The sequence below is a fragment of the Myotis yumanensis genome, unplaced genomic scaffold (genome assembly GCF_028538775.1).
Source record: "Myotis yumanensis isolate MYYU_CA2020_CCGP unplaced genomic scaffold, mMyoYum1.0.hap1 SCAF_18, whole genome shotgun sequence".
Classification (NCBI taxonomy): Eukaryota; Metazoa; Chordata; class Mammalia; order Chiroptera; family Vespertilionidae; genus Myotis; species Myotis yumanensis.
In genome coordinates, this window is record NW_027223769.1 from 7,666,839 (window position 1) to 7,683,659 (window position 16,821).

A 16,821-nucleotide genomic window follows, 5' to 3' on the forward strand; every position below is an offset into this window, starting at 1 on the left:
CAAGTTTTGAGTTGTACATATATATTCCTAAAAACAAGGGGTATCCCCTCCTCTCTGCTCCGGGTGCCTGGAGCAGATGAGGTAGGAATCAGGAGGACGAGATGGGAGAGCAACAAGATATATGGAGATGGAAGACTGGCATTTGACATGGAGGGGTCACATTAGTTCTTATGATTGAATAAGTCCTTACATGGAAATGAACTTCGATTTTGCGAAAGCCACTAGTATTGTGGGCCTATCTGTCATAGCAGCAGAATATTATATTAACCAATAAAGGACATAAAAGAGTCTCATGAGCCTCCAGCTACCAGCTAGGGAATAAAGCCTCACCCTGTCCTACCTCTACTTTGCTCAACCTCCTATTTCACCCTTTCGTACCCAGCTGCCCCAGCCCTTTCTATAATCACCAAGTCTTCCAAAGCCTTCCCATGTCTGGCAATTAACAATTTTTTTTGAAATTTTAATTTATTGATTTTAGAGAGAGAGGAAAAGAGAGGATGGGAGGAGAAAGAGAGAGAGAGAGATTGATTGATTTGTTCCACTTCTTTATGCATTCATTGGTTGACCCTTGTATGTGCCCTGATAAGGATTGAACCCACAACCTTGGCATATAGGAACGACACTCTAACCAACTGAGCTACTTGGCCAGGGCTAGGTCCAGCAAATTTAATACACAAGTCTCAAAAGTCAATGGCAAGAACAAAGTGAGTAAAATAAAAACAGGGTCAGGGGAAGAGAGTCATGGGCACACATAGGGAGGGGCAATTAAGTGGGCAAGGTAGCTGGAGCAAGAGGATGCCCTTCCTTGGGCATTACATCTCATCCAACCCGTAGTCCTCCTCAGGGAAATCCCCCACGGTCACAACTGACGGCTTGAAGAAGGCACCGTACTTGGCCTGGCATTCAAAGTAGCGTTTCCCATTCACACTGCCGGGCATGATAGAAAAGTTGGTGGTCAGACAGCTCCCAACATGGCTCCCTCCCCAGATGCTAGGATGGATAGGCTCGCCCAGTAGTATATGCATGCACTTACACATATATGCTCACATATGCAAGCACAGACACAGGTACAGACACACACACAGACACCTGAGTGGGAATACTTATTACCTGCCATCGTTTTTCCCTAGTGGCTCATCGAAGCGTACGCCAATCCAGTAGCCAGGCTTGAAATCTGTAAGTCCTGCCCAGAGGAGAAATCCCAATAAACTCCAGACACAGCGCATCCCAGCTTTGTGCCTGCCCATTGAGGAAAACTATTCCTTACTAAGACCACTGCCATCTCCTGCCCAGACTAATGTGGTAGCCGCTTTCACTGGTCGCTCTGCTCCTACCCCTTACTCCCTACTCATTTGACACTCCCAGCCAAAGGGATCTTTGTAAAAATCAAAGGGAAATAGCACCACTATCTTGATCCAAATTCCTCAAAGGCTGCCAATCCCACTCAGCATAAAGTCCACACTGCTTATAGTCAAATGATTTCTGACAAGGGTTCCAAGACAATTCAATGAGAAAATAATCTTTTCAACAAATAATGCTGGGACGCCCTAGCTGGTTTGGCTCAGTGGATAGAGCGTCAGCCTGTGGACTGAAGGGTCCTAGGTTCGATTCTGGTCAAGGGCACATGCCCAGGTTTCCAGCTCCATCCCCAGTGGGGGGTGTGCAGGAGGTAGCCAATCAATGATTCTCATCATTGATGTTTCTATCTCTTCCTCTCCCTTCCTCTCTGAAATCAATAATAAATAATAATAATAACAATAATGCTGGAACAACAAGATATCTGCATGCAAGAGAATGATATTGGACTCATACCTCATACTATACACAAAAATGAACACAAAATAAGGTCATCAAAGCCCTAATGTAAGATGTAACACTATAAAAGTCTTAGAAAGAGGAGAGGGGGGTGGGTGAAGGTAGAAGAGGGTATGGGGGAATAAATGGTGATGGGGGGGGGGGGAAGAGAGAAAAAACAAGTCAGCTGAGATTTGTAATATATAAATATATATAAAACTCTTAGAAAAAATAAAGACATAAATCTTTGTGACCCTGTATTAGGCATTGACTTCTTAGCTATAATACCTAAAGCTCAAGCAACAAAAGAAAAAAAAACAACAGATAATCTGAGCTTCATAAAAATAAAAAAACTTTTGTGCTTCAAAGGACACTATCAGGAAAGTAAAAAAACAACCAACCCATGGGGGAAAAAGAGGACATATGTAATACTTTCAACAATAAAGATTAAATAAATAATAATTTAAAAACAAACAAACAAAAACCAACCCACAGAATGGGAGAAAACATTTTCAAATCATATATTTAATAAAGGAATTGTATCTAGAATACATAAAGAGCTTTTGATTAAGTTAATGGGTGATTAAAATTGACTGGTGTCCTTTATGGGAAGAAATTTGGAGACACAAAGAGACACCAGAAATGAGTCAATGCACAAAGAGGGAAAGACCATATTAAGATACAGAGAGGAGATGGCCTTCTACAAACCAACGATAGGCAGAAAAAGCCAAACCTGCCAAGGCCTTGATCTTGGACTTCCAGCCTCCAGAACTATGAGAAATAAATTTCTGTTTAAGCCATCCAGTGTGTGATACTTTGTTATGGCAGTCCTAGCAAACTAATACACAACTCAACAACAAAAAGACAATTCGATTTTAAAATGGGCAAAAGGATGTGAATAGACATTTCTCTAAAGAAGATATACAGATTGCCATTTAAATACGTGAAAAAATGCTCAATATCATTGGCCATCAAAGAACTGCAAATCAAACCCATATGCTTTACCACTTCACACCCATTAGAATAACTATTATGTGGAGAAATTGCAGCCACTGTAGAAAATAATCTGGCAGTTCCGCAAAAGGTTAAATATGGAGTTACCATATGACCCAGCAATCCCACTCTTAGGTATAGAGAAAGGAAAATATATGTCCACACAAAAACTTATACAAAAATGTACATAGCAACGTTATTCTAATACATGAAACTTGAAAACATGCTAGGTGAAAGAAGGCAGTCACAAAAGACCACATAATATAACATGATTCCATTTATATAAACATCCAGAAAAGATAAATCTATATGACTTCCTAGGACTGGGAGAGTCAGGGTTTCAGAAATGAAGAGTGACAGCTAGTGCAGTGATGGCGAACCTTTTGAGCTCGGCGTGTCAGCGTTTTGAAAAACCCTAACTTAACTCTGGTGCCGTGTCACATATAGAAATTTTTTGATATTTGCAACCATAGTAAAACAAAGATTTATATTTTTGATATTTATTTTATATATTTAAATGCCATTTAACAAAGAAAAATCAACCAAAAAAATGAGTTCGCGTGTCACCTCTGACACACGTGTCATAGGTTCGCCATTACTGAGCTAGTGATTATGGGTTTTTTTGGGGGTGATAAAATGTTCTAAAATTGATTGTGGTGTTGGTTACACAATTTTGTGAACATACTAAAAACCAATGAATGAATAATGTACACTTTAAATGGGTGAGTTTTATGATATATTAATTATCTATATATCTATACTAATAAAAGGGTAATATGCTAATTAGGGCAGACATCTTCTGGACAAAGCAGCAGCGGCTGCCCAAGGCTCAGGCAAGCCACGGATGGCAGCTGCTGCTGCAAGGGCCCAAGGCTCAGGCAGCCGCAGCGGCCAGCAGTGGCAGCAGCGGAGGTGTGATGGGGGCATCGCCTTCCCCTGATCAGCCGGTTGCCTCCCGCAGAGGGAGGCCAGACTGCGGCTTAGGCCCGCTCCCCGCGGGGAGGGAGCCTAAGCTGTCAGTAGGACATCCCCTGAGGGCTCCCAGACTGTGAGAGGGGGCAGGCTGGGCTGAGGGACCTCACCCCACCTCAGTGCATGAATTTTCATGCACCGGGCCTCTAGTCCTATATAATAAAAGGCTAATATGCAAATCAACTGAACAGCAGAACAACTGTTCACTATGATGCACACTGGCCACCAGGGGGCAGACACTCAATGCAGGAGCTGCCCCCTGGTGGTCAGTGTGCTTCCAAAGGGGGAGTGCTGCTCAGCCAGAAGCCGGGCTCACGGCTGGCAAGTGCAGCAGCAGTGGTGGGAGCCTTTCCCGCCTCTGCGGCAGCTGGACATCCCCTGAGGGCTCCTGGACTGCAAGAGGGTGCAGGCCGAGCTGAGGGACCATCCCCCTCCCTGAGTGCATGAATTTCATGCACTGGGTTTCTAGTATATATATAAAAGGCTAATATGCAAAGTGTCCCCTCGGGAGTTCGACCAGGAGTTCAACAGCTCGCTATGACATGCGCTGACCACCAGGGGGCGGCATGGAACAAAGGAAAGCCCTGGCTGGCAGCCGGAAGGAAGGCCCCGATCGGTCCTGATTGCCAGCCAGGCCTAGGGACCCTACCCGTGCACAAATTTCATGCACCGGCCTCTAGTATCTCAATCAAGTTGTTATAAGAAATAAAACCTCCCTAACCGGTTTGGCTCAGTGGATAGAGCGTCGGCCTGCAGACTGAAGGGTCACAGGTTCGATTCCGGCCAAGGGCATGTACCTTGGTTGCGGGCACATCCCCAGTAGGAGGTGTGCAGGAGGCAGCTGATCGATGTTTCTCTCTCAGCGATGTTTCCAACTCTCTATCCCCTCTCCCTTCCTCTCTGTAAAAAAATCAATAAATAATATATTAAAAAAAAAAAAGAAATAAAACCCACACTCCTCTCTACTATCTCCAAAGTCATGCATGGTTCAGGCCTGCCCATGCTCCCTTTGCTCACTCCCCACTAGCCATGCTTACTTCCTTTCTCTGCCTCAAACTGATCAAATTTGTTCCTGCTCACAGCCCTTGCACTCATTACTCCCTCTGGCTGGAACACTCAGCCCCCTTTTCACCTGGCTCACTTCTCCCTTTCCTTCAAATAGTCCTTGCCCCAAAGAAGCACTCTGGATTACTCTCAAGGAGAGATCTGGTACTTCCTCTCAGCTCACACAGTTTCCTATGCTTTCCTCATCACTGCCCTTATCACTTCAGCCTTGCTTTCCCCAACACAGCTCTAAAAATTTTGCCTGTTTCCTCATCTTAGCTCTGACCACTTTTGCCTCAGAACTAACTACTCTGGCCTCCACTTCTTCTATCACAACCCAGACATTCTGCCTCTGCTTCCCAATTCCCTGCCATGAACATTCTGGGTTGTCCCTGTCAGCTGCTTTGTCTGTCTCTCCTACTAAACTGGGATCTCCTTGAGGGCTGGGTCCCCAGCATTGCCCACATCAGGCAGGGCAGGGCATAAGGCCTCAGTGGCCACATACCTACATACATGACGGTGCCCCGGCGAGGGGGCTGCCCAGGTGCCCGCACCTCACAACGACTACCCACAAGGATGGCACTGGCCTGGGCCTTCTCCTCCGTGAGGCGCTGGGTGGTCTCAGCCTCTTGTTGTGCCCGCTCCTCTTCATTGTATCGGCCTAACTTGCTGCGCTTCAGGAAGGAGCGGACTGAGTCTGTGGGTGGAGTAGGGGGTGAGGGTCAGACACGGTCTACCTAGTGGGGCCTCTGGCCTAATGAGATAACCTTCCACTCTCACAGGGCTAACATTCACAGAGAAACTCTTCGGTTCTAGGTGTCAAAGGGCTATCATGCAAGTCCCCCAAGTCTCCCACCACAGCCCTGGCCTCTCCCCAGGCTTCCTGGGGCCTCCCCACAATCCAGAAACTAAAGGAAAGATTCCTGTCTCCAGTCTTTCACATCACCCCATCTTCCCATATCCCTTCAGCATCACATTCACCTCCATCTGTCCCCTGAATCCCTCATCTTCCCCACATCTATACTGATCACCTCACTGCCCTACCCACTCCACATTCTACCACGCTCTGCCCCCATGTGACCCTGACCACTCCCCCCACACCCGATCCCTCAACACCTGATCCCTCTAATGCCCCCTCTGCTTTCCCATGTACCTATCTGCCTCCCACAGTCCCTCACACCTCCCAGCCATCTGCCCCCTCACTGCCCTCACCACCAGCTTCCCCTCAATGTCCCTGTCTATTGTCTGTCCCCCAATATCACCACCCACCTGCACACACTCTTTTTGGCCCCCACACGCTCCATTTATCCCCAAGTGCCCCATACCTTGCCTCTGGTCATAGGCTTCCTGTGAGATGCTGTATTTCTCCACCTTGGACACATCCTCATATTCCCCAAGGCTGGCACCGCTGTGGTCAATCACCTATAGTAACAGGAGGGGACAGAGGGGATCAGGGTCTGGTCACGGAGGCTTGGGGTGCTGGGAGTGGAGGTACAGTTGCACAGTGGAGCATTTCATAGACTTAAGTCTCTCCTGTCTAGGAAAAACTATATTCTATCCTCACTTTATCCCAGCCTTTTCTCATCTCCTGAGCCTGGCAGAAGGGATGAGAGCAGGTGTCTGCGCTAGTCATCTCCCTTTCCTCACCCCTATACGAACCCTGAACGCTGGCGTCAACATCACTGCTTGCCCCCAAGTCACAAGAACCAAAGAGTGGAGCTCAGGTCTTGCACGTGAAACCTCTAGGCAGCACATCTGTCCTCTCTGGGCTTCTGAGAGCCTCTTAAGCGGCCTCAACATCCAGACCCTGGGGCATCTCTTCCTGTACCACCCTCAAGGTTCATTAACTCACTGCTTGCTGAGCTCTTCCAAGGCGCCCAGCTGGGCCCTGTGCTGGGTGCTAGGGATGCAGTGCAAAAACAGATAAACGCCTGCTGGGAGACCGACCATATACAAATACACAGGTATGTGTATTAAACACCAGAAGATAAGAAGGTCTGATGTAAAAAAAATACCACAAAGAAGCTTAAGGAGCCTGGGAATGTAGTCAGGGAAGGCTTCTAAAAGGAGGGAATGTCTGACCCAAAGCCTAAAGGATGAAAAGGAGCAGGCACAAAGTCCCAGATGTAGAACTGTCCTTAGCCCTTTTGAGGAACATCAGAGAGACCAGCATGGCTTGTGTGGAATGAGCCAGGGATATGGTAGACACAACAGATCACTGTAGACTTTGCTTTTACCTGGAATGAGGTGCAGCCAGGGAGGCTATGAGCCAGGAGAGTTCATAGGTTCCCTCTGGCTATGTGTGGAGAACAGACTGGGGGGCAAGAAGGGATATGGGAGCAGGAGATAGAGGTGGCTGTATGTCCAGGAGGGAGAGGATGGAGGCTGAGCCAGGGTGGAGCACTGGAGGGGGAGAAGAGTTTAGATTCTGGACGGATTTTGTAGGTGGAGCCCGCAGGGTTTGGGGACGGACTGGATGTGGGTGTGAGGGAAATAAAGGGCTCAGGAAACACTCTGAGGTGTTTGGACTGAACCACTGGGCTAACATACCAAAAGAGAAATGGCTCTTATCTCTGGTCAAGGGTCACTAAGAATTTCTACTTCTATATTAGGGATTTTTGTAAGTTTGAGGTTGCTGTTATTTTAAACAACGAATATAGGTAATATTTATAAACAGAAAAAGTTTTAGAAAAAATAAAAATTCCCCAGAGATTCCACCTCTAGGATCTTCCCTGAATGGCCTCAGAAGTCAGTCTGTCTCTATACCCAAATTCATGTGTGAAAACATCCTGTTTGAGGATGCCACTGTCCATGCCTGGCCTACCAGCATCCCTAGGCTGAGGCTGCTCAGGGCAGCCCAGTCTCAGTGCTGTGGTCTTTCCATACAATGCTGACCCACAGTCCTGGCCCACTCCCCCGCCACCACATCATCTGGACTATGGAAGTTGCCTCCTCATTTGTCTTCCTACTCCTTCTACCCTCCACAGTCTGCTCTCCACACATAATCAGAGAGGGCCTGTGAACCCTTCAGTCAGACCAGGGCTCTCCTAACTCAGAGTCTTCCCTTGGCTCCCACTCCCCTCTGCCACAGGAGTGGACACTCTTCAGTCTCTTGTACCCACTTACACCTCCCATCTCAGAGTATTTGCACATGCTGTACCCTTCTTCTGGGGCACTCTTTTTCCTTCTTCAGTTAACTCTTCCTATTCAGGTCTCTGCTAAGGCAGCACCCCCTCTGAGAAGTCCTCATTAATGGGTCATGTCCCTTGGTATAGGATTTCCAGCTCTTTGTTCTCCTTCTGCATGGTCTTCACCTCACTAACCCTTCACATTTGTTCTTGTGAATATTTAGCTAAAATCTATCTCAGATTGAACAGAGCTAAACAGAAACCTTCTCAGAGTTGGTTCATAGCTATACCCCTGGTGTAACACAGATGCTCAATGAACAGTTACTAAATAAAATGAAAGATATTAAAAAGTTAAAAAAAAAAAAAAAAAGGACCGTTCTCTGGGCACACTGACTAGAATTCTAGTCATGTAGACTGAGGTAAAATATGTAGCTATAGTTCACCTTTAGGACAGTATATTCCATCTTAAAACTAAGTTGTTCTTTGTTTTTATTTTTTAATATATTTTTATTGATTTTAGAGAGGAAGGGAGGAGGAGAAAGTGATAGAAACATCAATGATGAGAGAGAATCATTGATTAGTTGCTTCCTGCATGCCCCCCAATGGGGATCAAACCCACAACCTGGGCATGTGCCCTGACCCAGAATTGAACCATGACCTCCTGATTCACAGGTCAATGCTCAACCACTGAACTACACTGGCTGGGCAAAGCTAAGTTTTCTCTTCTGCAAAATAAAGTTAATTATACCATCTTCCAAGTCTTACTTTATGGACTCAACTCTCATCCAACAATGATTCACTGAGCATCCTCTCTGTGCCATGCATTGTTCCAGGTGCTAAGGAAAAATGCACAGTATGTCACAGGATGATAAGAGCCATGGACAAAAATCAAATAAAGGAATAAAGGAGGTTTAAATTTTACACTGACGCCAATGAAGGCCTCACACTCAAAAGTTGACATTTAAGTAAAGACTGGAAGGAAAGAGTAAGCCATGTGAGCATAGAAAAAGAGCCATCAGGCTCAGGTTACATTCAATGTATAGCACCTTTGAAGGTAACCGCACCTGGGATGCTGAGATGCCTGAGGAATATGGCAGAGGGTCGGGGGTGGGTGTGAGGACAGAGAAGATGATATCAGCTGATGCATGCAGAGGTCCTTTGTGTTCCAGCTTCTCCCAACACATCTCATCGCTCACCCTGACCCACCTCACACTATGGGCCTCTGTACACTCTGCTTCCTCCAGCTGGCATCCCTTCCGACCTCTTCTCTTAAGTCGTCCTTTCCTCATCCTTCAAGTCTCAGCTTAGGCATCTCTTCCTTCAGAAAGCCCCTTCTGATAATCCCAGATGGAGTCAAGCACCTCTTCTGGGTGTCCCCAGTCCCCTGGGCTTGCCCCAGCCCAAACCACTCTGGCTGTCACTGGTGAGGGTCTGTCTCTCTCCATACTGGACTACAGGCTTCATGGGGGCCTATCTTGGTAATCACACAGGACAAAGTATGGCAAGCATTTGTTAAATAAATAAATGAATGGGGCCCAGCCAGGGTGGCTCAGTGATTAGCCAACGACCCATTTGATTCCCAGGGCACAGGCCTGCTTGCAGGAGGCAACCCATCGATGTTTCTCTCTCATTAATGTTTCTATCTTTCTATCCCTCCCCCTCCCCCTCTCTCTAAAATCAATACAAACATATTAAAAATAAATAAATGAATGGAGAGGAGGGATCCCAGGTAGGGAGGTCTCACATGGATGCGGCAGCCGTCATCTACGGGGTAGGAGCCCAGTAGCGCATCCTCCTGATCCAGCTTGCTGCAGAACTTCTCGTCAGCTCCATAAAGTTCCAGTTCCATGCAAGACGCAGGGCTGCCCACCACCAGCTCTAGTTTACACTGCGAGGAGTAGGGGGTGTGGAGAGGTTGCAGAGGAGGAAGGCTGTCAGTGGCTCCACCCCCTACCCAGACTCCCCGCCCTTGTATCAATAACCATCACCCCTCCTTACTCCTCCAAGAGAGCCATCATGTTAGGACTCAAGTGGTTATCCCTGGCCCTGCCCCCTCTGCTCTTGTGCCCGCCCCTGAAACCTCTGATTTTCCCAGGCCCTGCCCCCTTCTCTGGCACCTCCGGTTCCTTCTGGCCTCGCCCCACTGAGGCCGGGTCCCCAATCCTTGCAACCTTGGCTTATTTCTGGCCCCTCCCTGCGATGGGGAAGCCCATCCATTTCTCCCTTGCCCGTCCCCTCCGGACCCCGCCCCTCGGCCACACCTTGAATTCAGCTATCGTGAGGCTGCGACTGTACCGCTTCTCGGAGCGAAAGCTGTTGAGAGAGCTGCTGATGAAAACGGTCACAGTAGGCGCCGATAACCCCGTCACCTCCATCTTGCGCTCTGGGGGTGGGGGGTGTGTGTGGGGAGGGGGGAGTCTGTACCCCGTCAGCTACCTCACGCCGGCTCCGCCGCGGCCACTACGGGGATATCCACCTCTCCCTGCTCCCGACCTGGCCAATCGGCGCGTTCCTGCAGGAAGGTCCGCCAATCGCCGCTGTCTCCTCAGCTCCGGAAGCGCTCCCGTTTTCCTAGGTAGGTCCAGCCAATCCTGAGAGGCCGGACTGGGTGCAGTTCTTCCAATAGCAGCCCGGGAAACGGCCGGGCGGCGAAGGTGAAGCCGGGAGAAAAGACTGGCAGGCGTTCACCCGCCCGGAGGGTAGCGCGCGCATGCGCACTGGCCTTCGGCTCCTCAAGAGCAATGGCTTCTAGAAGTATGCCAAATGCTTTTCGCGTTACGTGACGCGTCATATTCCCGGCTCTCGTCCCATACTATTCTATAAACTGGGGAAGCGAGGCCCACAGGTCGGAAGCAATTACTTTAGGATATCAAAAGATTGAAGCAAGTAATTAATCAAATCTAAACGCAGAGAGCCGAGCACAAAACCGCTAGCAGCCAGTGCTTGTGTGCAGCTCCGCCCCTTTCGAGGCGAAGCCACTAAGCCTGACCCTTCCCGCGACCGGTCGTGAGGCGGAGCGCGCGAGCGCGGGAGGCTTGGCCGGTAGTGCTGCGCTATGGAACCGGACGGGACCTACGAGCCGGGTTTCGTGGGTATTCGATTCTGCCAGGAATGGTGAGACGGAACAACAGGTGTGGAAGGGGAGCAAGTAATGGCCCCAGACTGACCTCTGGCCTCCCGTCCCCACAGTAACAACATGCTTTACCCCAAGGAGGACAAGGAGAACCGCATTTTGCTCTACGCGGTGAGCACGAGTTCGCGGGTGCCCCGGTCTTCCCACGGGTCCACCCGTCCCCATCGTGGCCCCGCCCTGCTCCACATGGCCGCTACTCCCTGTTCCGCCCGACTGTCCTGGTTTCTTCTATCCCAAAATGAACCCGACTTCCCGTCTTACCCTCTCTCGAGGTGATTCTCGATACACCCCATTATCCCAACCTTGAGACTCCATCCCCTGGTCGTCCTCTCCGGGGAAGCCCCTGCCCTCCCTTTCAGTGGCCCCTTCCTGCCCCACTCGCCCTCCCGCAGTGCCGGAATTGTGACTACCAGCAGGAAGCCGACAACAGCTGCATCTACGTCAACAAAATTACGCACGAAGTGGAGTGAGTGCAGGACCGGACTTTAGGGAAGGGGTTCTTGGAGCCCCTATCAGAGCATAATTATCCACCCTCTTCTCTTCTCGCTCAGCGAACTGACCCAGATCATCGCCGACGTGTCCCAGGACCCCACGTTGCCGCGAACCGAGGACCACCCGTGCCAAAAGTGAGCGCGCAGCTGTCTATTCCGGAGGGAGAGTGGCTCGTCCTCACCCGGCAGAAAGGGGAGGAAGAGGGAGGGAAGGGTTTGGTAACTGAGTGGCTAACTGTCCCCTCAGGTGCGGCCACAAGGAGGCGGTATTCTTCCAGTCGCACAGTGCCCGTGCGGAGGTGAGTGGCATGAAGAAGGCTTTCTGTCTATCCTGTGTCCTTGGTCCTTCCTGGGAGCGGGAATACCAATACTGAGGGGAGCTCGCCCTTCCTGGCGTCCTGAGCTGGGCCCTTACTAGTGGGAAAGGCTCCCTTGTCTGTTTTTTGGGGGTGAGGCTCTGCTGGATGGACATTCCATGTTGTGCCCTCCCCTGGATCCAGAACCTTCCTAACCTTGCCTCCTTTTTGCCAGGACGCCATGCGCTTGTACTATGTGTGCACCGCCCCTCACTGCGGCCACCGCTGGACCGAGTGAACCACCCTCCCCCTCGTGGAATAAATGCTGTGTTCTGTGAGTGCCTATGCTGTGTTTATTTTATTTGCCTCTCATGGATTGGACACCGGGTGCACAGTCACAAGCATCGCGGTGCAGGGCCCAGTGCTGCGCAAAAGTGTTGGCCTCGAACTAGTGAAGCCACAGATCTTGCACACATGTAACTTCTCACGCAGCTCACGGTAAGCAGTAAGCGTAGCTGGCTGGCTGACCGACCGTGCACCTTGGCAAGATGCGTTTCAAGCTATCAGTGCTATGTAAATGCTTTCCCACAAACTCTGCAGTGGAATGGATGGATCCCTGGGCAGACAGGACAGACAGGGAAATGACCACCTGACCAAAGCCAACTCACGTTGCCCCCTGAGTGTTTCCCTATTTGTACTCCAAGTGCAGCTTCTACCCTACCATCTGCAGCCTCAGTACAAACTTGGGCCAGGCACCTGTGTCCTCCTCGCCAGGATGTTCCCCTGGAGCCAGGAGGGTGGAGGGAGGCTTCCCTTTGCACCCTTCAATTTGGGACCTCAATCCTGTAACCAGTACCTGTCTTCACCCTACACCCCTCAGCAGGCCCCTACCCTGGTGCTACATTACACCCATCTGATTAAGTATGTGATGTTCCAAGCTGAGTCTCTCCTCCACAAACACAAACAAATGAAAACTCTATATCCAGGGCACCTCCCTCTATTTTGTTCCATCCCCATCCAGGATCCAGTAGCCCCTCTATGTCCTTGTTGCTGCTCACTGGTGTGAACCCTCATGTGGCACGTGAGGCGTGTGAAAGCCCTTACCACAACAAATCACTATCCACTTGTTGGCTGGAATTATGCCCCACAGGACAGAGATCCCTAAGGGCTGCCCACCCTGGGGAAATTGTGCTTGGGATGAAGCCTAACAGCTCACTACTAAGAAAGAAAAGGCATTCCCAGCAGAGAGAACAATGGATGGAAAGGTCCTGAGGCTGGAAGGACATATGCAATGGGCTTGGGGAGTAAGTAGTCAGGTTCTGTTGAGGCTGAGTGGACAGGGGTGAGACTGAAACAGGAATTTTAGGGGAACATAGGCAGGTTTAGGAAATTTTTAGAATTGGGGTCCATGGAAAAAACATTGGGCTACAGATGGGGGAGAAGTTACATTTCCATAAGACAAGGAAACTGGAACTAGCCAAAAGTCTATAAAGAAGAAGGAAGAATGCCTAGGAGACAATGAGGGAGGAGGGCCTCAGAAGTCACTATAGCAGGGGTCCTCAAACTTTTTAAACAGGGGGCCAGTTCACTGTCCCTCAGACCATTGGAGGGCCGGACTATAGTTTAAAAAAAAACTGAACAAATTCCTATGCACACTGCACATATCTTATTTTGAAGTAAAAAAACTAAACAGGAACAAATACAATATTTGTATTTGCATGTGGCCCGCGGGCTGTAGTTTGAGGACCCCTGCACTATAGTAACCAATTTGAAAGGGAATATTGACCAATCAGAGGGGATATCAGGACACAAGAACTGCAGCCTTTATAAACCATGGAAACAGGAAGTCGGTGGGACCCTTTCCCCCTCCCCACGTGGGAGTCCATTCTGTGGGACCCTTTCCCCCTCCCCACATGGGAGTCCATTCTGTGGGACTCTTTCCCTCTCCCCACGTGGGAGTCTGTACTTATTCATCAATAAATCTCCACCTTTGCTATACTACCCACTGTCCGTGGATTCATTCTTCAACTCCGGCGGACAAAGAATCTGAATTCCAGTCCAAAAATTCCGTTTCAAAACTGAGCAGGGTATTGTGGGCCACCTGCAGACTCACTGCTGCCCAAGACTCCCCAAGGTTGGAAGATGTGCTGGTAGCCCCTCCAGGCTGCTGCAGTCTGGGAAGAGAAGCCAGACGGTGATGTTTTGTGTCTTCACTGCCCCTCACCTCCAGGCTTAGCAAGGGGCCCACCTGGGACATAGGCATCTCCCCAGAGTTGGTCAGGCAGGTAGTCCCAATTAGGTGTTTGCAGACGCCTACTCCTGACCAGGAAGACATGGGGCATCACCTCCAGGAATGGTAAGATGGTTACACACACACACACTGGGGCTGCCTCTTTCACCTGCTGTCAGACCTCACCAGCATGATTATCCCAGGTGGAAAGGGAGGGGGCAGCCATGAAGGAGCTTCATTCTCTCAATGCAAATTTCATGACAGGCCAAGGGAGCAGCCTTCCAGTTACCTCTGTCTTGGGGCCTACCATTCCTTTCCTTCTATGACAGATTCCTAAAGGTACTCTCCAGCCTCCAGGGACAGACAAGCTCTAGGACCCCCAAGTAGGTCAAGCAAGGGCAAGACTGTAGCCTAGGAAGCTCTTGGGGATGGGGAGAGGAAAGAGAGACCCCAGGGGTTTTGAGTGTCTTCCCATAGTACCAACAGGGCCGAAGACCTAAGGGTCTGTTTGCCAGGCAACATCCTACTTAGTTATTCAAATCACAGTAGCTGTCTGAGGAAGCAGGGGAGGGGTGACTGATGACTTGCTCCAGAGGATAGAGGGACAGCAGGATCTAATAAGTAAGGACAGAGGGAGGTTCCAGGCTGTGCATTTTCAAGCAGGAATTCCACCTTTTTGATCCTCAGATGCCTAGAACTGATGTTCAACCAGAAGCACACTGTTAAGGTGTAGCAGACATTAAAATACTGGTTAATATCCAGCTCCTAGTGACTGCCTGGGACAGCTCTCCTTCAGTCTCCGCACATTTCAAAACCATTGCCAAGGACCTTACCTCAGCACTCTGGCTAAGCTGTATTCTAGATAGGTCATTGGACTCTTAACCAGGGGTTAAGAATTTTGAACATTCCTCATGCCATTGTTACTCACCCAACAATTTTATGAACTCCAATTACAGACTATGTCTAACTCAGCACTGAAAACAAACACATAGCATAGTCCTTGAGGGAGACACACCAGTGACTGACTGCCCAGAATGACATGATGGACGAAGCAGAGGCAGAGTGATCTAAACTGTGATGGGGAGAATCAGGAGGGGGCCACTCCTGATCCAGCCTAAGGGTTGAGGAATAACTTCCTGGGTATGAGCCCTGAGGGAATGAGGATTGGGATGAAAGGGGAGAGTGTTCCCCACAGATGGAACAGTCTATATAAAGGCTTGGTGGTGAAAGAAGCAACATTTATTCACACTCCTTATAGTCAGTCCTGCTGATTCATTTGGGGAAGCAAGTGAGGCAGTGCTGAGTCTGCTAGCCCAGAGCTTTGCCAATGTGTCTCTGCAGGATCTTGGACTAGTAAGTCTCTCTCTACCGCTGGTTTGTGTTAAAGATCCATGCAGAGCATGTGGGGAGAATGCTGGCCATGGGATCTGGCATGTGGCAGACATATAAACAGAAGGGTTATTAGGAAGTCTTGAGGGTGGGTAGCTAGGCAAGCATCTGAGTTTCAATTGAGCTGCCTGTATGTGGAGAGCGGCTACAGTGTTTGGACAGGTTCAAGCCTCAGACTAATGAGAGGGCACGGTCCTCTCATGGCAAAGCCACATGCAAGTCCTAGTTTGGAGGGCAAAGCCCTCCCAGCACAATTATAGCCAAAGGCTATAGTTGTAAGCTTGACTTTATGGTCCGAACCTGTGGTCCCATGTGGCTAAGTGATATAGGCTGCAGGAGGTACAACTAGTAAACAAAGCTTGATCAGGTGCATGTAATTGAGTACATTTGAAACCCGCGAGAACGTTGTAAGCATCTTGACCACGCCCTTACTTTGCCTCGTGGAATCTGGCTATAAAATAAAGAGACTTGCCGAACCGGTTTGGCTCAGTGGATAGAGCATCGGCCTGCAGACTGAAGGGTCCCAGGTTCGATTCTGGTCAAGGGCATGTACCTTGGTTGCCGGCACATCCCCAGTGGGGGGCGTGCAGGAGGCAGCTGATCAATCTCTCTCATCGATGTTTCTAACTCTCTATCCCTCTCCCTTCTTCTCTATAAAAAATCAATAAAATATTTTTTTAAAAAAATAAAGAGACTTGGCTTTGCAGGCTGTGTGCTGTCTCTCCATCAGAGAAGCAGTGTCCCACCTAGCCCCAGCTTTATTCTTTTGTCTGTCTTCTCTATCCTTCACTGCCCCCTCGCAGGTTCACCCATGGCTGTGCCGATGTGGCACACCTGTTCAATGGGTTGTTGTTGTTGTTTTTTAAATATTTTTTAAAAATATATTTTATTGATTTTTTACAGAGAGGAAGGGAGAAGGATAGAGAGTTAGAAACATCGATGAGAGAGAAACATCAATCAGCTGCCTCCTACATACCCCCTACTGGGGATGTGCCCACAACCAAGGTACATGCCCTTGACCAGAATCGAACCTGGGACCCTTCAGTCCACAGACCGACGCTCCATCCACTGAGCCAAACTGGTCAGGGCTCAATGGGTTTTTAAAAATTGTTGACACTATTAAAGATTTCCCCCATCTTCCCACTCTTTGCCCATCTCTACCCAGTCCCTGCCTCCCCCAACATCACCCCCTGGCCATCACCACACTGTTGTCTCTGTCCATGGGCTATGCATATATGTACTTTGGCTAATCTCTTCACCTTCTTTTATCCAGTCCCTCCCCACACACACTCTCCCTTTTGAGATCTGTCAGTCGTGTCTCTGGTTCTATTTTGCTCATTAGATTCCACAT

The 16,821-nt window shown here is 49.2% G+C and overlaps 3 protein-coding genes across 3 annotated transcripts; 1 reads left to right on the forward strand and 2 right to left on the reverse strand.

Moving 5' to 3' along the window:
• Positions 1–638: 638 nt before the first annotated feature.
• On the reverse strand, positions 639–10,823 carry TBCB (tubulin folding cofactor B). Its single transcript, XM_070399108.1, has 6 exons — positions 10,193–10,823; positions 9,676–9,819; positions 6,129–6,225; positions 5,309–5,500; positions 1,111–1,183; positions 639–927 (listed from the first exon to the last, which is right to left on the reverse strand). Exons 1-6 carry the CDS (start codon positions 10,304–10,306, stop codon positions 813–815), a joined length of 735 nt encoding a protein of 244 aa, XP_070255209.1. The 5' UTR covers positions 10,307–10,823; the 3' UTR covers positions 639–812.
• On the forward strand, positions 10,683–12,194 carry POLR2I (RNA polymerase II subunit I). The gene is made up of 6 exons (XM_070399109.1): positions 10,683–11,045; positions 11,121–11,175; positions 11,457–11,530; positions 11,616–11,690; positions 11,803–11,854; positions 12,087–12,194. Exons 1-6 carry the CDS (start codon positions 10,987–10,989, stop codon positions 12,147–12,149), a joined length of 378 nt encoding a protein of 125 aa, XP_070255210.1. The 5' UTR covers positions 10,683–10,986; the 3' UTR covers positions 12,150–12,194.
• Positions 12,195–12,209: 15 nt separating this feature from the next.
• Positions 12,210–14,193, reverse strand: OVOL3 (ovo like zinc finger 3). The gene is given in 5 exon segments (XM_070398916.1): positions 12,210–12,289; positions 12,292–12,355; positions 12,358–12,445; positions 13,965–14,025; positions 14,100–14,193. Coding segments are annotated over 5 exon segments (387 nt in total).
• Positions 14,194–16,821: the final 2,628 nt, after the last annotated feature.

What these genes read in the sequence shown, in the direction of transcription:
- TBCB (XM_070399108.1), bottom strand. Translation starts at nt 10,306, where the DNA reads ATGGAGGTGACGGGGTTATCGGCGCCTACTGTGACCGTTTTCATCAGC. An exon ending in ATGACGGCTGCCGCATCCAT is followed by an intron (nt 6,226 to 9,675) that starts GTGAGACCTCCC and finishes CTGTTACTATAG; the next exon opens with GTGATTGACCACAGCGGTGC. An exon ending in GGGCACCGTCATGTATGTAG is followed by an intron (nt 1,184 to 5,308) that starts GTATGTGGCCAC and finishes TCCTCTGGGCAG; the next exon opens with GACTTACAGATTTCAAGCCT.
- POLR2I (XM_070399109.1), top strand. Translation starts at nt 10,987, where the DNA reads ATGGAACCGGACGGGACCTACGAGCCGGGTTTCGTGGGTATTCGATTC. An exon ending in AAAATTACGCACGAAGTGGA is followed by an intron (nt 11,531 to 11,615) that starts GTGAGTGCAGGA and finishes CTTCTCGCTCAG; the next exon opens with CGAACTGACCCAGATCATCG. An exon ending in CGCACAGTGCCCGTGCGGAG is followed by an intron (nt 11,855 to 12,086) that starts GTGAGTGGCATG and finishes CCTTTTTGCCAG; the next exon opens with GACGCCATGCGCTTGTACTA.